The sequence below is a fragment of the Balaenoptera borealis genome (assembly GCF_965194805.1).
Source record: "Balaenoptera borealis genome assembly, chromosome: 2".
NCBI classification, from domain to species: domain Eukaryota; kingdom Metazoa; phylum Chordata; class Mammalia; order Artiodactyla; family Balaenopteridae; genus Balaenoptera; species Balaenoptera borealis.
The window spans coordinates 176,765,939-176,791,974 of record NC_138867.1 but is presented as its reverse complement, the minus strand read 5'-3'; the positions used below and the strand labels follow the sequence as shown (position 1 = coordinate 176,791,974).

The 26,036-nt window shown below is 56.0% G+C and overlaps 2 protein-coding genes across 7 annotated transcripts; one reads left to right on the top strand and one right to left on the bottom strand.

Moving 5' to 3' along the window:
- Window positions 1-26: 26 nt before the first annotated feature.
- TECR (trans-2,3-enoyl-CoA reductase) lies at window positions 27-25,954 on the bottom strand. 4 transcript variants are annotated; one of them, XM_082380583.1, is made up of 13 exons: window positions 25,713-25,954; window positions 3,062-3,112; window positions 2,332-2,383; window positions 1,968-2,012; window positions 1,769-1,872; window positions 1,576-1,691; window positions 1,383-1,488; window positions 1,192-1,264; window positions 1,062-1,105; window positions 916-973; window positions 745-833; window positions 366-411; window positions 27-281 (listed from the first exon to the last, which is right to left on the bottom strand). In XM_082380583.1, the coding sequence occupies exons 1-13, from the start codon at window positions 25,725-25,727 to the stop codon at window positions 154-156; spliced, it is 927 nt and encodes a 308-aa protein (XP_082236709.1). In that variant the 5' UTR covers window positions 25,728-25,954; the 3' UTR covers window positions 27-153. The 4 variants fall into 4 exon arrangements, 3 of the variants coding, with proteins under 3 accessions (XP_082236709.1, XP_082236707.1, XP_082236708.1); XM_082380581.1 differs by lacking the exon at window positions 25,713-25,954 and adding an exon at window positions 3,314-3,644; XM_082380582.1 differs by lacking the exon at window positions 25,713-25,954 and having other exon boundaries at window positions 3,062-3,307.
- Window positions 2,326-24,918, top strand: LOC309623584 (uncharacterized protein). Of its 3 annotated transcripts, XM_082380589.1 has the most exons (4): window positions 2,326-2,409; window positions 5,478-5,674; window positions 12,764-12,891; window positions 24,781-24,918. In XM_082380589.1, exons 1-4 carry the CDS (start codon window positions 2,364-2,366, stop codon window positions 24,800-24,802), a joined length of 393 nt encoding a protein of 130 aa, XP_082236715.1. In that variant the 5' UTR covers window positions 2,326-2,363; the 3' UTR covers window positions 24,803-24,918. The 3 variants fall into 3 exon arrangements, 1 of the variants encoding a protein (XP_082236715.1); XR_014241412.1 differs by lacking the exons at window positions 2,326-2,409; window positions 24,781-24,918 and adding an exon at window positions 13,765-19,241 and having other exon boundaries at window positions 3,870-5,674; XR_014241413.1 differs by lacking the exons at window positions 2,326-2,409; window positions 24,781-24,918 and adding an exon at window positions 13,670-19,241 and having other exon boundaries at window positions 3,870-5,674.
- Window positions 25,955-26,036: the final 82 nt, after the last annotated feature.

Genomic DNA, 26,036 nt, shown 5'->3' with positions numbered 1-26,036 from the left:
CAAAAAGAAACACCGCTGAGTCTGAGTCCAGCTGGGCAGGCAGGTTTTATTCCAGACGCTGGAGAGCAGTGGTTCCCACTCCTCGCCCAGAATGACACTGGGGCGGGGGGGACACGAGCCTGGCTTGGCTGAGCCCGGGTGAGGGGGAGCCATTCAGAGCAGGAAGGGGATGATGGGCATGCGCAGGGGCGGGTAGTCTCGGAACTCCTTCAGGTAGCTGCGGTGCTTGCCCTTGGCCCAGATGGTCATCTGGGTGAAGCCCACCAGGGAGAAGAGGGCCACTGTGGGGTGGAGCAGGGGAGTCAGGGAGGGCTGCACACAGCAGGGACGGGCAGGGCCCCCTGGGGAAGGGGCAGCGGGCTCACCTGGGACACACTGTGTCATGATGGCAAAGCCAATCCAGGACCCCACCTGTGGGCAGAGCAGGCAGGGTGAGGGCGGGCAGGGCTGGGCAGCCCCAGCTGTTCTAGTAAGGGGATGGGACCCACACTCCAGTGCTAGAGGGGCCTGGAGTAAAGGGGGGACTACACGATGAAGCTGCCCCTCAGTCCCCAACAGCCACAAGCCCAGCTGGACACCTCCCAGGCCCCATAGAGGCCACAGTCTCTCCATTTCCAAATATTCCAAGTTCAAACTGCAGAAGCAGCTACGGAGCCAGGAACCGCCCCCTCCTAGAAGCTAGACCTCCACGTGGGACCCCAAGCCCCAGGAGGGAGAGGAGAGGAGAGGAGGGCAGACCCTCACCTCGTAGGTGTAATTGGGGCAGGACACCAGCAGGAAGAGCCACGTGAAGGGGTTCTTGGTGGGGTATGGGATCTTCCTGGTCTTAGACCCTGGGAGGACAGGACAGGAGTGAGACCCGCTGGCTCAGCCTGCCCAGGTGGCCATCCCCCCTGCCCGGAGCAGGCCACTCACCAGCTGGCCGCAGGTCCCGCAGGGCCATGTGGATGGAGAAGTTGCCGAGCTGGCAGATCTGTTAGAGAAGCAGGGTCAGCTCAGAGCACCCCCCACCCCTGCCGCCCGAACTCCCCGCACCCTGTCATCCGTCCCAGCCTGCTTACCACGAAGATGGCGAGCGCCAGTTTAACCTGCTGAGCTCCGTAAGCTGAAGAGGAAGCAGAGGGGAAGCCCGTGAGGGGAGAGCCTGAGTGAGGGGTGTTCACAGGGGGAGCAAGGTCCAAGGCCACTTACTGGGGGGCGTGTAGAGAGGGTGGTTGATGTAATAGGCCATCCACGCGGCGAAGCCCCAGTAGTAGGTGCAGTTCTGAAAGGGAGCAGGGCCGGGATGGAGCCTGGCCCAGTGGAGGGCAGGACCCAGGTGAGGGGGACGAGGGAGGGTAGGGCCGGGGGTGAAGGGCCTGGACGGGCAGCTGGGGGCTCACCTTGAAGATGTTGCGCAAGGGCATGGTGCCGTGGGAGAAGCGGTGCACGAAGAGCGTCTCCAGCAGGCGCTTGATGTAATGGAATGAGTGGCAGATGCAGGCGAGGCTGGGGGTGAGGGAGCCAGTTCAGCGGGGGCATGTCCAGCAGGCCTTCCCCTCCCCCTGCCACCTCCTCCCACCCGGCCCCACTCACTGTACCACCGTGTGCCGACTGGACGTGAAGTCGTATTTGTGGCCATAGATGAAGGGCACCCGGAAGTAGAAGAGCAGATAGATGAAAAGGGGCCCGGCGTACTCTGTCAGGAAGACCTGGGGAGGGGAGAGGTGAGTCACCCCCACGCGGCAGATGGGAGACGAGGCTGCTGGGAGAGGGGGTCTGCACGCACCGTTACCCAGCTGATCTGGGCCCCCAGGTCCCGGAAGTAGAGAGTGGCCGTGGTGCCCACGGGCAGCTTCTGCAGAATGTCCTCATCCTTCAGGGACTTGCCCTCTGCGGAGAGTCGGGCCAGGGCTCAGGGCCTGCCTGGGCCTTCGCCCAGGGCCACCCAGGAGCCCGGGGGCAGCCAAGCAGACAGCTGTACTCACTGGGGTCCAGGCGGAGCGACTGGCGGGCGGGGTACCACTGTGGGTCTGTAGGGAGAGTAGGGTGTCACAGCGCACAGCCTGGCGGGGCCCAGGGTCCCTACAGCTCCTCCGGCCCCCAGGCGAGATCTCTGAAGGCTCCAGGAAGAGCAGGCAAAGCGGGATGTTGTCCTTCCCAAAGCCCAGCAAGGGCGTTCCTGCTGATGGCCACACGGGGGCGGGTGCCCCAGGCAAGCCCAGAGAAGCCTGGGCCACCCTGGGGGCATCTCTGCAGGCCCTTGAGGGAGAGGCATGTAGGACGGGGTCCTACCTAGAGGGCCCTGCCCAGAGGGGTCACGGGGGCAGTGTGGCTGGGCCCTGGACTTACGGGTCTTGGTGAAAAGGTTCTTGATCTCGGCAATGGTGGCTTGGGGCTCCACCTGGGGGAAACAAAGGTCAGGGACAGGTAAGCCGTGGGCGGGGAGCCCGGGACCCAGGGTCCCTCTTGGTGAGGCGGGATGGACTGGGGTCCTAGGCAACTGCTATGGGAGGGGGGAGGGTTGGGGACCAGGCCCCCCAACCCATGTAGCGGACAAGGCAGCCATGGGCCTGAGGGCCATTTTAACCAGGAAGCCAGGTCACCCCCGGACTGGCTGGGAGATGGCGTGAGCATGGGAAGCCAGGCCCACGTCGCCTCTCCTCTCCACCCCCAGTCACAACTCCCCCCAGAGTAAAGGCCCTCAGCCTGTTCCAGACCTCCCTGGGATGGGACAAACCTCTTCCCCTGGCCTGGCCTCGGAGTGGGGCCAGTCTCAGGACTCCACCTCCTTCCCAGGCCCCAGAGCCGTGCAGGGTCCACCGAGGCTGCTTCACCTCCTCACACACTGGGAGGCCAGCTCCCGACCACACCCAAGGGCCAGGGTGCTCTACCCTGAGGGGCAAGCTGGCTGGGGCAGGCCCAGGGACAGTACCCCTCCTGCACACACTGAAGGGCAGGGGCTGGGCGTCAGGACCCAGGTGGAGGGGCACTCCCATCTCCCTGGGGGCCAGGAGCCCAGCAAGGGGTGGGTCGTAGGCCCAGCACCCTCGGGCCAGCACAGTCTGCACCACGGTCCTACCTTGTCCAGGAAGCACAGCTTCTCCCGCGTCTTTGCGTCCAGAATCTCCACCTCAAAGAAGAGAACGGCCTTTTTAGGTTTCTTGATCGTCTTGGGGGGCATGGGCCGGGGGAGTCCATTGAGACCAAAGACGGGGCCAAGGCCCTGGCTGGTCTCGCGGGCCACCACGCTCACGCTCAGGTCCATGCCTGCCCCGCTCTGCCCGCTGCAGCCCGAGGCCCCAGCTGCCGGCCGTCAGCCCCCACCACAGACCTCCCCGCGCGAAGTGCTCTGGGCCAGGCCAGCGAGATCAAATTCTGCCGCGGTGCTGGAAGGGAGCCCGTGCCTGCCTTGGCTCCGCCAGCTTCTGTGCAGATGTAACCTGAGTGGCCCAACAGCCACGGCCCGGCTAAATATAAAAACTGCTCCACACTGAGCCCCCCAGGAGCCACGCCACAGACCTCCTGGGAGGCGGGACCTGGGGGCAGCCCTCCAAGGCCTGAGTTGCCCTGACTGTAAGGCTTTCGAGTGGACACGGACCCCCAACGGCACGGGGGGAAGGGAGATCCCCAGAACAGGCATGGAGGTGCCTCCTGGCCTCCCTGCCCAGTGCAGAGCAAGGGCCAGTCACCAGGAGCAGGGTGAGAGGCCAACGGGCCGCCCAGGCCCCAGCTCAGGCCCGCAGTGCTCACTGGGCTTGGAGAAATCCCAGCTATTTCGAGAATCCGCAAGATAGATCATCCATTTCCCCTTCTGAGCTGTAAGAGACACTCTGGATTATTTTCCTTGTGCATTTGTGTTCCCAGGGAGGTGACAGATTCCGGCGTTACTGATGCAGAGAGCCTCTCTCTAAGTGTGGAAAGGGTCAGGAAACCAGGAAGTTTCCAGCAAGCACCCCCAGCCTAGGCCAAGACCTTGGTTCCCACCTCCCCGGCCTCCCTCTCCACCCAATTCTCACTAGGTCCACCCAGACCTTGTTCAAGGCCACCTCCAGGGCAGTCTTCTCACCATGTCAGCCCAACATAGCACCCTCGCCCAGGCCCTGAGCCCCCCAAAGCCCAGGGCAGACAGCCTGGGCACCCCCACACACTCCGCTCTCCCTGAGCCCCAGGCAGTGGTGGGACTGGTGGTGCAAAGGGGCAGTGCTGGGAGGGAAGGAGCCCCCAGGGGGATGTGACCCACCCATCCTATGCGGGTTCGAGAAGGCACCCGGGCCAGCTGTGAATGGTGCAAACTGCTGGTGGAGCTGGAGTGAGGCCCAGTAGGGCCCGAGCCCATCACGTGGGCCTGAGGGCCCCAGTGTAGGGCTTGATGCAGATCTTGCTAGACATGGCGACGTGGCAGGCAGGGCTGGGTCTGACCCCAAGTCAGCCACTGGGCAGCAAGTGCTGAGGACCCTTCCCGCCTGGCAGGCCCTCAGTCAGAGGCAGCATGGAGAAAAGGAGCAGATCTTAGAAGAACCCCAGGGCAGGGCCCCAGACAGGGCTCTCTGAGAGCACGCCCACCCACCTAGGGCCCCCCCCCCGCCAGGAGGAAAGGGCTCCCCTCACACACTCCACCACCAGTGGGAGAGGCAGGGGGCGTGGTGGGCAGCACACAGGACTGAATCCGGCCCTGCCACGCTGTCACTGGGTGACTCCGGGGCTGTCACTTCTGTCTGAGCCTCAGGCCGGAGGCAGGTAGCAAAGTGTGTACCTCGAGGGGCTGGCGTGGTACCTGACAGATGGGAAGTGCCCCCAGACCTCAGGCTGTGAGGACAGGCTTGAGGAGACCCCGAGGGCCTGCGATGAAGGGAAGGGGATGGGCCTGGGTTCAGATCCCGGCTCCCCTACTGGCCAGGGGGTCGCTGCAGCACACTGGCCTGTTTGCCCACCTATGCTCCACCCACCCCACGTCATGGACGGAGGGCAGGAGAGAGCCCGGAGCCCAAGAATTCCTGGCTGATGTTACTGTTACCGCGCTAGAGAGCGCGCCTGCTGTCAACCGGGGGCTCTGCATGGCCACGTGGCCTTGGGGGGCAGGTTACTGAACCCCTCTGAGTCACGGGGATAACAAGACCAGACAGAAGGGCCAGAAGCAGGGCGCTGCTCACGCTGCCCCGAGCGTCTGGCCCCAAGGGGACTCTTGGAAGAGGGAAGCGGTACAGGCAGAATGTGCCCGAAAGGGCGAGGAGAGCACGGCCCCGAGCAGGCAAAGGGCCTGCTGCCCTGTGGCTGCAGGTATATTAATAGTTCCTGGGTCCCAGGCGGGCAGTGCCCACATGCCTTCGGAGCTCGTGTGGTCCGCAGGAAGGCTGCACCACGTCTACTGGGAGAGCAGGCCTCCGAGTTCCTGCTGAACCACTCAACAGCTTAAAATACAACCAGCCCCTCTCCCTGCCGGCCAGCTGCTGGGGGAGGGCTGAAACCCTACCCTCTCCCCCCAACCTGGGCACCAGACCAGGACCCAGGAGGAGAGTATGGGCCGTCGGGGCCCCGACTGGCTGCTGGGAAAGGAAGCTGGGCAGCGAGAGGGGGCGGCTGGGACAGGGGCCACCCTCCCAGCAGCCGCCGCTGCAGCTGCTACCGCCGCCACCGCCACCAACGCACCCAGGCCAGCCTGAGGCCGCAGAGGAGCAGCGGCGCCCTCACAGAGGTAAGCCCGGCCCGTGGGGCAGCACTCAAGGCCCCGGGGCCACTGGGGAGTGGGTTGCCCCAGCTCAAGGCCACTGTGACGGGTTTGGTCCTCATTTCCCATTTCCTGTTCCCAAATCTCCACCGCAGGAGAGGTCCGAAAGGCCCTGGGCAGGGCAGGGGGGTGGGGATGCAGTGTGGGGGGAGCCGCAGGACCTCTCTACCATCGTACAACTGCCTGTGCCTCTCTAAATATTTCAGAAAAGTTAAATTTTTAAATTTTAAAAGCCAAGTGGGAAGAAAAAAAAAAATTAAAAATTTTAAAATTTTAAAAAATAAAAAATAAAAAATAAAATATATATATATATATATATTAGGTAAGAGAAGTCAGGTACAAAGGGGTCACATGTTTATGTGAAATGCCCAGAATAGGTAAATGGAAGGAGACAGAAGGCAGACTGGTGGTTGCCAAGGACGGGGGGAGGGGAAATGGGAGTGTCAACTAACGGGGACCGGGTCTCCTTTTGGGGTGATGAAAAAGTTGTGCAACTAGACAGAGACGGTGGCTGCACAACACTGTGAATTAAATTCACTTTTAAATGGTTAATTTTACGTCATGTGAATTTTACCTCAATAAATCATTTTCTTAAAGGGTGGGGCTAGCAAACCGGTCCCGATTACCCATAAAAAGAAAAGGTCCAGGGGCAGGGAGCAGCAGAGGCTACCCACGCCTCCACCCCACCCGGATGAGGGCCTAAATATGGGGGAGCCCATCATGCACTTCCCAATCTTCAGTCCCTGAGCTTACCCCCTACTCCCCCCTCCGCCCTGCTCTGTGCCCCAGCACACTCCCGTGCCCTACGCTTGTCACACACACTCACACACCCCTGAGCCTGCCCAGGCCTGAGGCCAGCCTGCGGTGGGGGCCCAGGATAGGCGCAGGACTGGGGTGAGGGGCACGGGTGGCTGCGGGGCAGAGCCCCAGGCAGGGGTCCCGAGCACAGAGGGGGAGGCAGCAGGCTCAGGCCCCACCCCGAAAGGCAGGCAAGGGACAGGGAGGAGGGAGTGGTGGGACTTTCTCAAGGAGCCGGGGGCAGCTCTTCCTGTCCCCATGGAGGGAAGGGGCTGGGGGGACAAGGGGGCGGTGATCTGTTCGAAGGATGAATGAAGCAAACCCCGTGAGGGTGTCACTGACCTGAAGTCCGGCCACTGGCCACAGGCAGGGGGTGTGGCCCCAAAGCCTCAGGCACAGTGGCCAGAGGACAAGGACAGGCAGGAGCCCTGGCCTGGGGCACAGGAGGGTGGCTCTACGATGACAGTTCCCCAGCCTGGGAGGAATTCTCACCCAGAGGCCCCAGATTCCGGGGCCCAGCCAAGGGCAACTCATGGCAGCACGAGGTCAGGGCTGGGGGGAGAGGGGAGGGCCGGACAAGGGGCAGGGCACAGCCCACCCTGCAGGCTGCAGCCCTGCCCCACCCAGAGCCACTGCCAGGCAGCAGGGCCCACAGGCTTCACTGCCTTCACGGAAATAAAGATGCTGCTGATCAAGGTAGCCATAGTAGAAGGAGGGGTGCCCACTTTCTGTGCACCTGTTTCAAGCTAGCATGGGTGCCCAGAGCCTCAGGTAGACAAGGCTCTTGGGATGGTCCCCACGTGGCAGATGAGAAAACCAGGGCTCAAGAGTAGGAGAGGCTCAGGGCCTTTGCACATGCTGTTCTCACTGCCTGAATCGCTCTCCCCCAGACCCCACAGGGCTCCTCCCTAACCTCGTCAGTGAGGCCCTTCCTGACTGTCAACTTAAAATAGCAACCCAGACATTTACCATCAGCCTCCCAGGGGATGGTCAGCTCCAGAGGGCAGGGACTGTCCTGTCCTCAGTCGCTTCCCAGCACCCGGAACAGAGCCTGGCAAGCTGTTCTCCATAAACACCAAACACCTGCGGGAGGCACCTTGCCCAAGGTCACGTAGGCACCTTGCCTCAAAGTCCCCTCCCCACCAGCCTCTGAGCCAAGGCCTCTCCCTCACTCCTCCTTCACCACACTTGGGGGGATGGGGGCCTGCCCACAACACCAGACCCCAGAGCAGAGGTGGGTGCCCCAGTGCAGGAGCTGCTGCAGGGGGGCTTTCCCTAGCCTGGGCCGGTGGCCTCGCTCCAGGGAAGCCTCTGTGAGGCCTGCAGACACACCCACCCAGCTCCGGTGACCCTGTGCAGCCCAGCATTCTGGCTGCCAGACCCTCCTCCAAGGAGGGGGGCACCGCTCACCCACGGAAAGGGTCAGTGATAGGCCAGCTCTGGCTCCTAGGGAACCCTTTCTTCACCAGCATCCCCAGCACAGCAGGGGCTCCACGCTGACAGGCTCCACACACCCTGGGCCCTTGGAGGCGGCAGCAACACAGGCACAGCGGCCCCTCACAAGGAGGCTCTGAGGTCAAAAAGACTCCCCTATTTCCTGGCTGTGTGGCCCTGGACGAGTAACCCAACCTCTCTGAGCCTCCATTTCCTTATCTACAAAGTGGGCTGCCCCCACCTGCTATCTCACAGGGTTACTGTAAGATTTACAGATAATAACAACCACCATTCCGGTCTGTGTGAGGTCCGGGGTGGGGTGCTAGTGCACAGGGGGTGCCGGAACAGAGAACAGTGGCATGTTCTGCACCAAGAATTATGGGGGGGGGGGGGGGCGGTCAGGAGTGGGGAGGATGGCCATTTTAGACACAGTGGTCAGGGAAGGCCTCCCTGAGAAAGTACACAGACATGTCCAGTCTAGAATAATTCTTATAAAGAATAAATGTTATCAGACCGATACTAGCAAAACAGAAGTGGCAGACGCACAGGGAGACAGGCCCCTCCTCCCCAAATCCTCACCACGATCGTGAAGGGGCCCAACCACACCAAGGTCAGAGAGGTGGTGCAAGGAGCTGATGACAGCGAGCCTGAACCCTAACAATAGCAAGACACGTGCGGATGGCAGAGGCTGGGCTGCGGCAAGCGTCCCTACTGTACTTCATCACCACCACAGCCGAGGCGGCAGCCGCCGAGACTGCTCCGCTCTCCACTGCCCCCTTGTGGCCGCGGCCTCTGCTCCCACCAGCTGGAAGGGTGTGCACAGCAGCTGGAGCTCCAGGTGAATGAACCGGGTACATCCGGTGCAGGATGGGATCAAGAGAGTGAACACTAACTCTGGCTCTACCACTCACCAGCCAAGAGGCCTCGGGGAGCCATTGCCTCACACTCCTTCCTTCATTCATTCATCCTTTCCTGCCTCCCCTCTTCCCCTGGGCACTGCAGTGAACAAACCGCTGCCTTCACAGAAGCTGCATTGCAGGCGTGGGCTGGGGGTGGGCAGGGACACACAATAAATAGTGGCATGTTTTGCACCAAGAGTTGTGGAGAAAAAAGAGAAAGGTGGCAGGGGTGGGGTGGGGGAGTATGGCCATTGTAGACAGAGTGGTCAAGGAAGGCCTCCCTGAGGAAGGGGCATCTAAACAAAGGCCAGTGGAACTGAGGGAACAAGTCATGCATACATCCAGGAGAAATGCGTTCCAGGCAGAGGGAACAGCCACTGCAAAGGCCCTGAGACTGGACTGTGCCTGGCGTGTTTAAGCAGCAGGCCAGTGTGGCAGGAGCAGAGTGTGGAGGGGGACAGCGGGAAGACACAAACAGGGAAGTGACGGGGCAGATCCTGCAGGGGGACTGTGGGCACAGGGAGGACTCTGGCTTTTACGCTCAGTGAGGTGGGAGCCATGGAGGGTTCTTGAGCAGAGGAAGGATGTGACCTGACTCAGCTGTTCCTAGGCAACCCCGTGGGAAGTGGGAGACCAGGGCAGAAGCAATGATGAGGGCAGGAGTAGGGAGATGGCCACGGAGGGGGTGAGAAGTGGACAGACTATGAAGATGGAAGTGACCAGATGTGCTGATGGTTTGGATGTGGGGATGGGGGGCGGGGGTGGGTCTGAGGTTCTGACCTGAGCCTCAGAAGGGAGGAGCACTAAGTAGGAGGGCGGCGGGAAGGGCAGGCACCGCCTGAGCCCAGGCTGGAAGTCTGCAACTGCTGCTCTACCCTGTGGGAGCCGCTGCACAGGCAGGGCACCCGGGGCCCAGGCACCAGTGCCCAGAAGGCCTCCCAAGCCAGGAGCCTGGGCCCCTCTCAAGCTTCAGTTTCCCCATTTTCATAAACACAGCCAGGCCCAGTGTTCCTCAGGCCCCTCCCACCTGTAAACAAGACACAGTGGCCTCATGGCAGAGTCTACATCCCAGGGCCTGGGACAGGGGCGGGCACAGGCCTGAGAGTCAGCTTGGACTCCTGGGCACCCTCATCACCTCCCGCTTCCGTGCGTCCTAAGATGGAACCTGCCCAGTGGGTATGGGTTAGAAGCGCAGCTGCTTCTCAAACGCCTCTCCTCACCCTCTCCTTTCAATCCCCACGGCAGCCGAGGGAGCTGGAGCCGTTAACTCCATTTCACAGATGGGGAAGCTGAGTTCCAAGGGGTGAGGAGTGCACCCAGCTCACGCAGCAGTAAACTCCTGAGCCCAGACCCCCACCACACACCGGCCTCTGGGGCGGCACCCCCAGCCAGCGCGCGCCCCGCAGAGGCCCCCGTGCAGTGAGGGTGCAGTACAGCACACCCGGCCTGGAGCAGGCTCGCTGGGACCCCACGAGGTCTGCCTGCCAGAAGAGGGCTCTTCAACCAGGGTGCCTTGTGCCGGACAGCCTGGCACAACCCAGTCAGTGCCTGCAGGGGAGTGTGGGCTCTGGTGGGTGACATCTCCCGAGGCGGGGGCACAAGAGGCCTAGGTGCGGGTAGAAGCCCGGCTCAGTGCAACCTAGAACTCCAGGCAAAGATGCAGAGGGCCCAGCAGGTCCTTCAGCCGGCCGACCTGGGCACTCTCGGCCCCCAGAGCGCCCACACGGGGCACAAGGGCTGCCGCACCCAGAGGATGGAGGCCTGGCCCTGAGCAGCACATGCCAGACTGGCTCACCCACTTCACAAATGCAGAGGCTTGAGCGTGTTCACCTACACTCAGCAGCTCAGCCCTTTCGGCTCCCTCTCCCTTCCACTTTCCAGAAATATCGAAGTCACACTACTCGTGCCAGGGCAGCTGAGAAGACCTTGGGCTCAGCTGCCAGGAAGCCAGCACAGGCCACACCTGCTCGGCCAGAAATACCTCCTTCCCCAGTGGCCTCACTCATGACCCCATTTCTCCTGGGGGGATTGCACAGCCTCCCTGAGGTACCACAGTGGTTGGGGGGGGGGGGAAAGTTGCCCAGGGTAGAAAGGGCAGAGAGAGACTGACCACCCACTCCCAGGTCCTCAACCAGCCGGCTCCTGCCTCCCGCCCCTGGTAGCCAGAGGAGAAGTGGCAGGGTCTGAATGCCAGTGTCCCTCGGCTCTGGGATCCGGGGTCAGGAGAAGCTGGCAGAGCTCCAGGCAGCCCAGTAGCATCCAGCCTTGAAGGACATTCTTCGGGTGCTCGGGTGCCCCGGCTGGTTGCTGCGACCACAGAAGGCCCAGGATGAAGGAGATGCTGGGCCAACACAGCAGGACTCTGGGTCTTGGGCCTGAGGGGGCCATGCTCTTTGACCAGCTGTTTGCTGGTGCCCACAGCCCACGCACCTCCCTGGGCAGTTACCGGCCTCTGGGGCCTCCAGGGGGCGCTGTCCTGGACAGAGCTGCGCTGCAAGGGCCTATTCCATTGGAAGTGCCGTCACTAGCATCGTCTATCAGATGCTTACTTTGTGCCAAGAACTGTGCTAAGACCTTTACCTGCACAAGTCACCTAGCCTCACCTGCGCCTGTAAGCTAAGGACTGTGACCCCAGTCAGGTGGCTCGGAAAACCAGGGCTCGGAGACTAGGGGGCCCTTGCCCAGGGCACGCAGCCCAGGGAAGCACCAGAGCCAGCACCGACCCCGCCTACCTGGGCCCAAAGACTCCACTGCTCAGCATCACAAAGCAATACCTCCTCCACTCTGGAGAACAGGGCCAAATGCTAACAGAAAAAAAAGCAGGAACAAACCCTGGACCCAATTATCTGGAAGGCAGCCCCTCCCCCACTTCCCTGCTGACATTACAACTCCAGCACACCTAGTCTCCAGAGGTCTGGACAATGCAGAACATGTCACCTCCACAAGGAGCGCCCTTGGGAGGCTAAGCCTGCTTGTCCCCCGGCCCCAGCCTCCCTTGGCCCCAGCAGAGTCAGGCCATACCAAGGGCGAAAGGCCTGTCACCCCGATACCACCCAGAGGGGCTCAGGCAAGATCAGGAGCTCTCTCGACACTTCCTGCATGGTTTCCTGCCCCAGGCTAAAGCCACCAATGAGCCTGGAAAACCAATGCCATGGGGGTGCGGGGGGTCCCCAACACTGAGCGAGAGGCAGTGCTGCAGAGGCCAAAGGCAGACCAACCTCCCTGCCTGAGCCCTGTCTTCTCCATCTGGTAAATGGGAATGTTTGTAAGAGGACCTGACAGATGATTCCCGTGGTGGATGTGGCTAAGAACCCCGCCTAGTGGTCCTGAACCCTGCCTGCTTATGAAACCCACCGGAAGAGCCCTGGCTTGGACAACTCAGACAAGGAAATCGGGATCTCTGATGGAGGGCCAGGCACCCACAGCTTCAAAAGCTCCCAGGTGACAGATGGAGGCAGCCAACTCAACCCGGACTGCCTTCCTCAAACAGGGTCCTGCCCTTTGCATGATGCCCAAAACCCTTACCACATCTGACTGACACTGACTGACGTGCCCTCCCAGACCCTTCCAGTGGAGCCTCAGCCAACCCCCTTGGTCGCTCTCTACCCCTTCCCTGCTCCCTTCCCCAGCACCAGCAAGCAGGGTGCCAGCAGCCAGCCTGCACCAGCTCATGCTGGCCTGTTAGGTTTGCATGGTTACCCCCCTTTACAGACGAGGCAGCCAAGGCTCAGGAGCCCCAAGGACACATGAGTTACAAGCTCCAGGGGCAGGGCCCTGCCTGCTTTTGCTCCTTAGAACTGAACGCTCTTCCTCCAGGGCTGCCCCTAGCCCCAGACCCCCGGAAGATGGCCCAGATCTGCACCCCTGCACCCCTGGCCGGGTCAAGGTTGGTGACCACATCTGGTCTCTCTCCATCTCTGGGCAGGAAGGCACTGTCAAAGCTGGAAGAGGTGGTGAGGCTGAGCTCTGCGGACACAGGCTGACCGAAGCAGCAGAAGGCGCTCATCCAGGCCGACCGACGCCCAGCGCGCCCAGCCCAGGTGCAGCAGGCAGGTCAGTCTACACCGGGGGAGTGCCACTTGCATGACAGCCCAGTCTGGGACCCAGGCGGCCAGCCTTATACCCGCAGCAGCAGCTACCAACTCCTGCATGCTCACAACGTGCAGGCAGGGAGGCAAGTCCTCGACACAAATTATCTCCTTTACTATTAATCCCCTTTTCCAGGTGAGGGCACTGAGGCTCACTCATTCACTGCATAAATAGTGACTGAATACCTACTACATGCCAGGCACTGTGAAGGACTCTGGGGGTTCAGCCCTAGAAGGAGAGAAAAAAATCCTTGCCCATATGGAACTGACAATTTCGCAGAGAACAAAGACGATAAAATAGTTACACGTGATATGTGCCATGGGAAAAACAAATCAGGAAAAGGGGACAGGGAGGGACAGGTGAAGGGAGCTGGCAGTTTCGTGTAAAGTGGTCAAGAAAGGCCTCCCTGAGGGGATGTTGAGCCAAGCCCTGAAGGCAGTTAAGGAAAGGGCAGTTGAGAGATCTGAGAGCATGTAGGCAGAGGAATGGCCTGTGCAAAGGCCCTGGGGTGCAGCATGCTTGGTGTGCTCAAGCAACAGAGCCAAGGCCCCCGTGGCTGGGGTCAGGGTGGGTAGGAAGAAAGAAGGAGGTGAGGGCAGGGAGGTGATGGGTCATACAGGGTCTCCTGGGCCAGGTGAGGACTGTGGCTTCTACTCTGAGTGAGGTGGGAGCCACAGAGGGTTCTGGGCAGAGGAGGGATGTGACCTGGCTTGGGTTCTTAAAGGATCCCTCTGGACTATAGGGGAATAAGGGTGGAAGCAGGAACACCAATAAGAAGTTACCAAGACAGGGGCTTCCCTGGTGGTACAGTGGTTGAGAATCCACCTGCCAATGCAGAAGACACAGGTTCGAGCCCTGGTCCGGGAAGATCCCACATGCCACGGAGCAACGAAGCCCGTGCGCCACAATTACTGAGCCTGCACTCTAGAGCCCGTGAGCCACAACTACTGAAGCCTGCGCTCCTAGAGCCTGTGCTCCGCAACAAGAGAAGCCACCACAATGAGAAGCCCGTGCACCGCAACGAAGAGTAGCCCCCACTCTCGCCGCAACTAGAGAAAAGCCCGCGCACAGCAACGAAGACCCAACGCAGCCATAAATAATTAAATAAATAAATTTATTTTTTTTAAAAGAAGTTATCAAGATAAAGGATGGCTTAGACCAAGGGGTCAGCAAACTGTGGCCTACAGGCCAAATCTGGGCCACCACCTGTTTTGGTACAAGCTAAGACGGTTTTTACATTTTTAAACAGTTGGAAAAAATCGGAAGCCTATTTTATGGCACATAGGAATCATACAGAATTCAAATTTCAGCATCCACAAAGTTGCACTGGAACACGGTCATGCTCTCTGGTTGACATATTGTCTAGGGCTGCTTTTGTGACAGCGGCAGAGTTGAGAAGCTGTCACAGAGATTGTATGGCCTGCAAAGCCTAAGATATTTATTATCTGGCCCTTCACGGGTCAAGCCTGCCAATCCCTGGCCCGGGCCAGGTGATGGCAGCAGTACTGATAAGAAGTGGTTGTATGCCACATGTATTTTGAAGGCAGAGATACAGGATTTGCTGACTTCTGGACATGAGGTGTGAGGGAAAGAGCTGAGTCAAACAGCCTGGGGCCTGGTGATGAGAAGACTGCAACTGCCATTAACTGGCAGGGGTTGGAGTGGGGGCGGCAGCACAGGTTGGTGGTGGGGAATCCAGCCTCAGTTTTGGACATGTTAAGTCTGAAATGCCCACTGAACATCCCCAAAGAGATCCAGCTCACTGAAAAACACCACTCCTCCTCCCTGGGATCACATCAAAATATCTGGAAGCGAGCAAACTCAGCACTCTTCGAACCCTTTTTGGTCATGTATCCCTAAAATAATTTTGCAAATTGCATGTCCCCCCCCCACCAAAAGATTTTTAAGTTGACACCTAATATTTTTTACCTGAGCTTGAAGAGTTGCAAAAGATGTCACTTCTGGCCAACTGTAGATATTGCAAATTTTATGTAAACATTTACAGGGCCCTGTTAAATCTCACCAGAGTCTAAATACTTGAGTAATATCATACCTACCATCATTCCTTTAAAAGGAAAAAGCTATAAACAAGCTCTTTAATATTTGCTCCTTTTTCACCTTGAAGTTGAATTCTGTTCCTGTTCCCCTCCCCCATGGAATTTTATCCAAATACACGCTTGTGATTGAGGGTTATTACTGAGTATCCTACCTATTCCTCAAATTGAAATTAAATTTCTTAAAAACATTTTCATGAGCTAAGGCTTTAAGTGTAAAGAGAAAATCCTTCAGGATGAGTTATCATTACAATATCAGCTAAACATACATCATAAACATAAATCATAAATCATCAACAACTGTTACTAAACATTAACCATAACAGTACAGTAAGTTACTGGCACTGCTTCTCTCAATGGCATGGAGGCACCCTTTTTCACAATTAGTTCATGGAGCCAAGGTGAATATTTCTTATTGCTAGAATGAGCTACAGCTTTTATTCTGACATTTCTTTATTTTCTAAGTAAACACTAAGAAACCCAGTTCACATAAATAAGCAGATGAGAATGGACAGAGTTTTGTTAAAGCAAAAAAAAAAAACAAAAAAAAAACAAATCCCAATTCTGGGAACTCCTTCCGAGTTACTGGCCCAAAGTCTCACAGCGGTCTAGTATCAAAAATATCTGTAAGGATCTTCCAGCTGCCTAGCCCATTAGGCACCACTCCACTGTTTTTCTGAAAGCAGTGACTTGTGACCTGGTCCCCAGGGCCTGGTGTTGCTCACTTGCTCACCCCCATGCAGGTCCCCAAGAGCATGAAGCGTGGCAGGCATTACCCAGTCAGGGTGGGAGACCCAGACCCCACCTCCCAGTCCAGTCTCGGGCCCAGGGGCCGCCTTCCAAGGCTCTACATGGCCCAGAGGAGCTTTGAGCAAGCCCATCAAACCTTCTAGGACATAAGCCAGAGGGCTCTACCCAAGGATGGCTGCGGCCACCTACTGCACAGCAATCCTGTTCCCTGTACTCCCTGAGACGCCAGGCCCAGGCCAGGGAACTCACAGAGCCCTGGAAACAGTGTCCGGGGCCCAAGCAGAGCTAGGATGTGCTTGCTACACAGAGACCTGCAAAGGACTCAACCACATGTGGAGGGCATCTGGAACCCCCCAAGAGCCTTTTCCGCTGACTGAGAAGTTCCTGTTCTTCATCTGCTGAGCAAACTGAGCCCTTGATATGCCAGGCCTGTGCTAGGGGCTGGGCTCGATGATGAACAGAAAGACCTAGGTGTGACAGCAGCATGCTGGGCGGTGATCCAGGTGCTGGGATACAATGGCCAAGCCCCCCCCTCCCCCGCGCCCGACTGGGCCTGCTCACGCTCAAGGGGAACATGGGCAAAGAATCTGTTACGTAACATGAGGTCAGGGTGTACCAGTTGCTGGAAGAAAAGAGCTGGGCAGGGAGCCCAGAGGGCCACAGGAGGTGGTCAGGAAAGGCCTCTCTAAGGAAATGCGATCTGAGCCAGCATGCGGCTCCCTGAGGAAAGTGCAGAAGCCCTGAGGCAGCACAAAGCTTGGCAGGGCTCAGGAACATCAAAAGACTGGAGCACAGCGTACTTGAGGGCACGCAGCTGTGGAGGAAGCCGGAGTGGAGGCCAAGACAAGTACTTTGGGTTTGCCCTGCCTGTATGTGTAGGTCTCTAACAGGCAAGCACACAATCACTAGATCCACGTCAGGGTGACAGAGGAGAACCTCACACAAACAGCTATCAGAAGGTACTAAGTGCTACGCGGAGAACCAAAACAGGAGGAGTGACAGGGTGACAAGTGTGGCCTGAGTGGGTCAGAGGGAGCCCTTCAGAGGAGGTGACATTCGAGCTGAGACCTGAATGACGGGATTCGCTGACAGGACGAGGAGAGCCACCTCTCCAGAAACTGTCCCAGCACTGGGATTTCCCCGGGCTCAACCCCAGCCCGTCCTCTGTGGATCCCACCTCCAGCCAGGGGATTCCGTGAGACCTGATCCTCTGCAGTGGAGAGGATTCAACAATACACTGTTTCAGACTCTACATATCTCCCCAAGAATTCTGCTATTACCCTCACGCACAAAGAGACACGCTCCCTCAACCCCACCTCCTGAGAAGCAGCAATTCGGCAACTCCCCCAGCCCACCCTTCTCCTTCTGAGTTACCTTCTTGAGGCGTCCTGGGAGACAGCTTCTCCTCACAAGACTGCAAGCTGCAGCTCTTGGACCCCCTCAAGTTCAGCCTGCTTCCTGCTGCTCTATAAAGCCCCAAATGCTAGGGTTAAATTGCCCTCCCTGCCAGCTTGAGAGATCCACTCCCACCCTGAGGACAGGCGCCGTTCCCTCAGGCCCAGTTCCCACACAACCAGCACGGTCCCCAGCCAGTGCTCCCTGGTCCTTTTAAAGAGGAAAAAAAGAATTCAGAAGGCCCTGGGGGATGGCACAAACCCTGCAGTCTCCCGGGCTGCCTGAATGGCCCATGAGTTCTGCTTACATAAGAGCCTCGTTCGAGCAGGGACAGGGCTGTGCCAGCCTGCCAATCCCCACAAGCTACTGAGAGGCCCTTTATCCCCCAGAGGGCTGGGAGACGCTCGTGGCCCATCTCTAACTAACCATGGGACTGGGGGGGTGGGTGAGCCCCAAACACCACCCACAGCGCACTTGTCGGTAATGAGCACTCCCCCTCATGTTTACATAACACACACCGTAGTGGGAGGGCCCCCCCCCCAAGGACTTAGCAATAAACTGCCCTCTGAAAGTTAAACTTTTAGGTAAAATAAACAGGAAAAAGAAACTTCCATCACCATTGGGACAAAGTCCACAGGTGTCTGGGTGTCTACAAAGGCTTGCCTTGGCCAGCCAACCACGGAGTCTGGCCTCCAGGCCTCTGCACAAGCTGTTCTCCTCCCTTCCCGGAAGACCTCCTCTTTCAGGCCTCGGCTCAGATGAAGACACCCTGAGGGCAGAGGCTGTGGTTCGTTCAGCCCAGTATTCCTGGCGTATGACAGGTATAGAGAAAAAAATATGTATATATGTTGGAAGGAATGAACTAATAAATAGACGATGGACTGGAAAATAGGTGAGCAGAGCCCACCACGGAAGAGTGCCCAGACCAGCAGAACCTGCCAGCAACCTGTGCAACAGTGACGGGCAGGCCCACGTGCAGTCTTGGAGGCTCCTGTCTCAGCATGCCCAGGTTCCAGAAAGGGGGGAACACGACACTTGTGGCCAGGGTGGACCCAGGGCTTACGACCACCCCGTAAAGCCAACTCCCCTAGGTTGGGACCACTAAGGACGGGTCGCACGGGGCCACCCGAGCCCAACACATGCAACACTGGACTCACCCGGGTCCCTGCAGCAGGCCCCCACTCACCCTTCTACTACTCCCTGTGAGCCTGACCACAGGGAGAAGATGCATTCATCTACCCATTCGGAAGCTGCAGGAACAAGACACCAAGAGCCCCTGCCCTCAGGGAGCTCACAATCTGTCCGGGTAGAAAGACCATCAAGTTCCCAAATGAAAACACAACCACAGCCCAAGGAGGGCCAGAGGAGAGGAACAGAGTGCAGGGGTCACGCTCCAGACAGGATGGTCAAGGAAGGCCTCTCTGAACGACGCTGAAGCTGAGCTCTCAATAACAAGAAGGGAGCAGGGACTTCCCTGGTGGTCCAGTGGTTGAGAATCCGCCTTCCAATGCAGGCAGCGCGGGTTCGATCCTTGGTCAGGGAACTAAGATCCCACGTGCCACAGGGCAACTAAGCCTGCACGTCGCAACTACTGAGCCCGCACACTCTGGAGCCCATGGGCCACAACTAGAGAGAAGCGCACGCACCGCAATAAAAGATCCCACGTCCCACAAATGAGACCCAGTGCGGCCAAAAATAATAAATAAATAAATATTTTTTTTAAAAAGACAAAAAAACAAGAAGGGAGCAGGCATGGGAAAAAACAGAGGGAAGATCACTTCTGGCTGAGGGAAGAGCCTATGCATAGGGCAGGGATGTAGATGTGGATGTCTGAGACAAAAGCAGTACAGCAACGAGTGAGCAGAGCAGGGGGCAGAGGAGGACCAGAAGACTCTGAGGGGAGTGTTTTCAGGCGCGGAGTGCTAAGATCCTCCCCCCTACACGGGAGAGACCCTCTGGCTGCTGCTGGGTGGGGAACATAGCCAGGAGGGGCAAGAACTGAAGCGGTGCACTGGTGAGTACGAAGGCTGTGACAGGCATCAGAAGACCAGGCCCACTTTGAGCACCTGCCTCTTGGAACGGTTCTTTGTCACAAAAGTTAAAAAGTGGGTTCTGGGGAGTTCCCTGGTGGCCTAGTGATTAGGATTCGGCACTCTCACTGCGGAGGCCCGGGTTCGATGTCTGGTTGAGGAACCATCCCGCATGCCACACAGCACAGCCAAAATACAAAAAAGAAAAAGGTGGGTTCTGACTGGGGTTTGACTTCGCTGAGGGTCATCCCATAGAGGAGGACGGAGCAGATCATCCCAAAATGTGACTTTAGTGTATGTGATGTTATATCAGAACTGATCTTTGGCATCTGGGTTTCTTCCTCCATCTTCTGGGCATACTGTTTAGCAAGAATCCATCTCCGTGGGCCTTGTTCACTGACAAGTCATGATGCGTTCAAAACAGGCCACATGCAGGGCTTCCCTGGTGGCTCAGGGGTTAAGAATCCACCTGCCAATGCACAGGACATGGGTTTGAGCCCTGGTCTGGGATGATCCCACATGCCGCACAGCAAATAAGCCCGTGCACCACAACTACTGAGCCTACGCTCTACGGCCCGCGAGCTACAACTACTGAGCCTGCACTCCACAACTACCGAAGCCCACGCGCCTAGAGCCCGTGCTCTGCAACAAGAGAAGCCACCACGATGAGAAGCCCGTGCACCGCAACAAAGAGTAGTCCCGGCTCACTGCAACTAGAGGAAGCCCGCACACAGCAATGAAGACCCAACGCAGCCAAAAATAAAATAAATTAATTAATTAAAAAAAAAAAAAAGAGGACACATGCAGAAAGCATTTCAGGTGGCATCACTGATGCAGATCTGTTTTTATCCACCTAACCATTTGTCCTTATCCGCCTAATGATTTGTACCTTGACTATGGGCCAGGAAGTGTGCTGGGCACTTCACACTCCCCAGTGGCCCTCCAAGACAGGTGTCTTTATCCTGGCTTCATGGATGAGAAAACTGAACTGTCCCGAGACAGTTAAGAAACTGTCCCAAGAGCAGACCCGGTGGCTTCCAAAGGCCAAGGCCACTCGGCCACACTTCATTCCTTCCTCAGGGCATGAATGCCTGGGCCAACCCACAGTGAAGCCCACTTTGAATCTAGCAGAACCCAGGCTCTGCCGCTCACTAGCTGTGTGACCTTGGGTACATCTCTTCACTCCTCTGGGCCCTGGTTTCCCCATCTGTCAAATAGGGATAAGAGGACTTTCCCTGGTGGTGCAGTGGTTGAGAATCCGCCTGCCAATGCAGGGGACACGGGTTCGATCCCTGGTCCGGGAAGATCCCACATGCCAGGGAGCAACTAAGCCCGTGCGCCACAACTACTGAAGCCTGCGCTCTAGAGCCTGCGAGCCACGACTACTGAGCCCACGCGCCTAGAGCCCGTGCTCCGCAACAAGAGAAGCCACCACAATGAGAAGCCCGCGCGCCGCAACGAAGAGCAGCCCCCGCTCGCCGCAACTAGAGAAAGCCCATGCGCAGCGACGAAGACCCAATGCAGCCAAAAATAAATAAATAAGTTTAAAATTAAAACAAAAAAATAGGGATAAGAATAGTACCAACTTCATAGGTTTACTGTGAGGGGTAAATGAGTTAATTGATAAAAAGCACTTAGAGTGAGCACTGTATCAGTAGTGGCTTTCATCATGATGCTCTGGCTGTGCCCAGGTATTAAAACATCCTCAGCTGCCACTGTCCGTATCAGCAAGAGGGTGTTAAGACCTCGCCTGAACTTGACCAACCAGCCCAAGGTCTCGGGCTTTTCTCACCCTCATCCAGCCAAGCCTGTCAGTGAAAGTACAGGGTTTCCCAACCAAACTCAACTGCGTTAACAAGAGAGGTAGTCTTTGGGGAGCACGGTCCCCACCCCCCCACGCAGGGCTGTCAACTCTCCACCTTTTTCACTCCTCAGGAACCAGTTATTCAAGAGGCTCCGCTAGGCTCAGGGTTCCCCGTCCCCACCCCAGTGCCCCACCAGTGGGCTCCAACAGCTGCCCCGCCCCGCACCCGCCCAGCCACACCCAGCACTCAGTTTCTCCCGCCCACCTCCTCCACCCAGGCCCCGCCAGCCACTGGAGTCAGGCAAACCGGAGGCCAAGGCCCAGCTCCACTGCTTCCTGGCTCTGTGACCTTGAGCAGCTTAACCGACTTCTCTGAGCCTCAGCTGCCTTACCTGTCAAGTAGGAGTTAACACTGGTGCCCACCGGATCCGGTGTTCACAGGACTCAATAAACTCTGGTCGCTGTTATTACCAGCACCGCCAGCATCACCAGCAATGCCGCGGCTCTGGCTCTTCTACGGATGAGGAATCAGACAGACCTGGGTCTGGATCCTGTCTCCACTATGATGTAATCTTGGACACGTTCCTTCACCATTCTGAGCCTCCGGCTCTTTATCCACAAAACAGAGAGACAAGGAGTACCCCACCTCTCAGGGTTTTCGGAAGGACACGAGAAATGTGACCTGTCGCTGGTATTATTATCCAGCAACAAAAAGTAACCCAGAAAGAGGGGGATCAAAACCGGGCCCCCATCCTGCCTGCAAATGCAAAACCAATCTCAAAAGCGTTTTCTGAAGGCCTGTTGGATGCAGCCTGCAGAAAGGTGTGAGTGAAGAGATCAAGCAAGCCCCATCTCAGAGCACAACACTTTCCTGCAAACAGGCACCAAATTTAAGTGCAAAAGTCAGAAAAGTCAGAGACCAGCATATTAAAACAGCGCTTGATGGCCAAAAAAACAATCCAAATTATCCCTCACCTTCTACTTCAGAAGGACACAAGAATTCAGAAGAAAAAAGTATAGGAAACAGCAGACACTTAGGATGCCACCTCCCAGGTTAAACAGATATTTATATTTTACTCTATTTACATCAGATTCCTTTAAAAAAAAAAAAAATAGCTGAAGCCTTCCCTATGCCTTTTCCTCCCCCTCCATCTCTCCCCAAGCAACGGTTCCTCTAACTACTGTGTAATTCCCATACATTTCTCATCTCATATTACAATGTATCCTTTAAATAGGTATACGTCCATAAACAACACACATAAGTCTCATTTGGTATGTTTTTTAAATTTATAAAATCTTTTGCTATTTGCTTTTTTTCCACTCTATGGGATGCTTGGAGACTTATTAAAGGACCAGGTAAATCAAACTAGATTGTTTTTCATATAATGGAATCGTGCACAACAGTTAAAATAAATGAAACAGAGCTACATGTAGCACCTCTCCTTTTATGCATACCCCTTGATGATGTATTTCCAGCAATTTCATAATGTTCTTTATTGCTGGCCTTTGCTGTCACAATTAAACAGATTTTGCTCCAAGGAGCTCAGAGAGATTAAGTAACCTGCCCTGGGTCACAGTTATTTAGTGAGTGGCAGAGCCAGGCCTGTCCAAAGCCCATGCACCTATGGCACCATTACACATGAGTCTACGTTCTCCTTAATTTTCACCTTCCACCCAGTTTTCCGGCTCTGAACAATTGCCTCTTGACCAGAACTCTTGCTTCCAGAACTTTCGCATACTTATTCCTGTGGAGAAAACTGAAGCAAGAACCATATTGGTCGAGGATTATTCACAAGATGAGAACCAATAGAGCTACCCTTTTTTGGGGGGGGAGGGGGTGGAAGATCCTAAATGGGGCAGTGGGGACCCCATGAGGATGAGGCTGCCTTGCCTTGGGAACCCAGCTGTGGGAAATGGGCAGTGACCTGGGCCCAAGGAGGCTGAGAGGGACTGATCATTCCAGGAATTAACAGACTCACAAGATACAGCAACTATTCTTGAGCTGCTACTGGGATCGTTACTTTGACCTCTCATCTGCAATGGCAAAACAAAATTTAAAAAAAAAAAAAAAATCCTACAGCCTCGGATAAGCAGTTTCCTTATCGACCTTGCTCTGATCCCAAGACAATCCCAAGGCCTGGTCTGCCTTCCAAGGAACTGCTTCAGCCAAGGCCCGAGAGCGACATGTTCTACCTGCTTTGTCTCAATTAGGCCACTGAAGGGACACATCGTCCTCTCAGACCATAGAAGGGAGAATGGCAGTGTCAGCAAACTTATCACAGCAGCAGCAAATCTCCCCTCCAGCTGGAATCCTACCTGCCAAAAACATCAGACATCAACCCTCACTAACTCACTGTGTCCCTGAGCAAGTCCTGCACTGTTCTCAGCAGCATCTCTATCGCCTGTAAATTACACGTCATAATCTCCAAGGTCTCTCTCAGAGTCAAAAGGGTCTTTTTGGTGGGTGTTAATCACTCAGTGGATAGGGGGTCGCTTGGGGGTGGAAGGATGGACTTAGTCCCAAACAGAAATACATTCTTTGCTATGGATAACTGAAACCTTTTCTCCAACTGTTAAATGTGAGGGAAAGAATCTCTGCTATTTTTATTAATCTGCAACAAACATCCAGAGCTGATCGGCCTTAACACAACACTGTAAGACAACTATACCCCAATAATAATTTAAAAAAAAAAAAAAAAGCTGATCGGCGTGCTGTGCAAAGTGGTCTGGGAGACAACTGCTCCTCCTGTACAGAAATTCTATAGCTATCACCTCAGTGCTTACTTGGCAAATGTTAGCAGAGAATGATAACAGAGAACACAGCAAATTAACAATTTTATTTTCTTTCTCCAAGGTCACTTTGAACAGTGGGTTGGAAGCGCCTCCCTCCTTCTGGGAGGGAAAGGGTTTGAGTAAGGTAGAGCATGTCCTCCAATCCAAGCCATGGGCCTCAGGCTGTGCCCAGCTTCCCGGAACAAAAGTGCCCACCCCAAGGGTCCTCTGGGGCCTACTTTATCTGCCTGCCAACTAGCAAAACTAACTCCATTTTGTAAAAGGCCACACGTATCTTCCATCCTGCATCTTTCAAACTGAATGTGGCTTTTTCTCCAGGGTTACACAGAGGCTTTGAGAGGGAAAACTGTATTAGGAGAACGTTATTAGAAGAACTTCGATCTAAAATCATAAAGTTGAATGAAGTATGAGATTATTGAATGCTACCTCCTCATTTTTGAGCCATGTCAAAAATGATTAAGGACTTCTGGGTTAAAGGTTTCAAAATATTCTGGGTAAATTACCGCCAAAAGTAATAACAATAATAGTAGTAGTAGTAGTAGTAGTAGTAGTAGTAGTAGTAGTAGTAGTAAAGGGGGTGGGCAGAAGCAGTGGTATTCCACTCGTGAATAAAAACAAGAAATCTCTCCTTGTACTTACATGAGCCACCTAACATGATCAAATTCACAGAGACAGAAAGTAGAATGACAGTTGCCAGAGGCTGGGCAGAGAAGAGAAGGGGGGGTAGTGTTTAACAAGTACAGAGTTTCAGTTATGCAAGATGAAAAGAACAGAGTTCTGGAGATGGATGGTGGTTACAGCTGCACAACAATGTGAACGTACTTAATGCCACTGAACTGTACTTTTAAAAATGGTTAAGGTAAATTTTATGTGTATTTTACCACAATTTTTTTAATTGGGGAAGGGAAAAAAAAGAAACAAGAAACCTCTCAACCTGCTCATTCTCATTTGGGGACCGGCATGGCATAATGGTTAGCAACTGAGACTCTGGAGTCCTGAGTTTCTCTCTCTGTTCTGCATTTACTAGCTCAGGACCTTTGAGCAAGTAATCTGACATCTCTGAGACTGTTTCTCCATCTACAAAAACAAGAATAATTAATAGTCTCCTACCTCACAGGGGTGTGAAGATAAGAAAACAAGGTAACAGGATCTCACGAGCACAAAAGTAAGCACTCTTTACATTATCCTTATTAATTTATTAATAAATTAGTTTATTATTTAATGTTGCTTATAAGTCAGCAATAATTAATTAAATTATTAACACTATATTATCAGCTAGGTCGATAAGTGCATCAGAACACTTCGTTTTAAGGGAAAGAGGCCCGAGTTAGGAGTCAGAAGACCTAGACTTCAAGACTGGCTGTGGGTGTGAGATTTCTCCTCGGTGACACGCAGGGGTTGACTGAGATGATCTCTTATATTAACAGAAAACAAAGATCAGCTTTGCTGGTCGGCGGGAGCCAGCACTGGAGCTACACCTTCACCGCCTAAGCCCCTCAGGGAGACGTCCCGGGCGAGGACGGGATCCAAAGGTCAAGCCTCTCCGGGCTGATTGCAAAGCCCCTTCCAAAGCCCGAGGCAGAGGCAGGGTGCAAGGTTTGTGCAAGACACCCTCAGACTGGAAGCAAGGGTTCCACACCCTCGCTCCTCCCCTGCCAAAGTCTGCAACTCATCCCGCAGGGGGAGCTGCAAGGAACCTGTAAGCTTCCCAGGTCCTGCAGAAACCCCAAGAAAAGGCAACCCCAAACCAGCCTGGGTTGCAGAATTAGAAGTACCTCCCCCGCATATGCGCACTGCGATTTACGAGTGGCTCCGGGGCACAACGCGCGCCTACTGCGCCTGCGCCTCCCGGCTCGGCACAGGGCGAGAAAGCGGGTTGGGGGGGGGGGGTCCCGTCGTCTCACGAAGAAAAAAATGGGTCTGCAGCGGTCGCTCGGCACCCGTTTCTTCGTTTCTTACCTCAGAGTGCTTCATGGCTCCCTCACACGGCGGCTACTGCTCCTGCTGCTGCAGCTACCTGCGCGCGACACTGCAAGGGATACCTCACGCGCTCACGACCTCCCCGCGAGACTAACCACGGCTCCGCGTCCGCCCCGCTCCTCCCTGCGGCGCGCGCCCCTCCAGCCAATCAGCGCACGGGGCGCCCACTTCGCCCTCGCCCGGCAGGGCAGGTCTGAACGAGAAATAGCCGCTCTCGCCACGGGGTTAGCCAATCAGCTTGCGGGACCCACCGAGGGGGCGGAGCGCGGGCAAGAGGGAGGGGGGACGGTAGAAAGAAGGGAC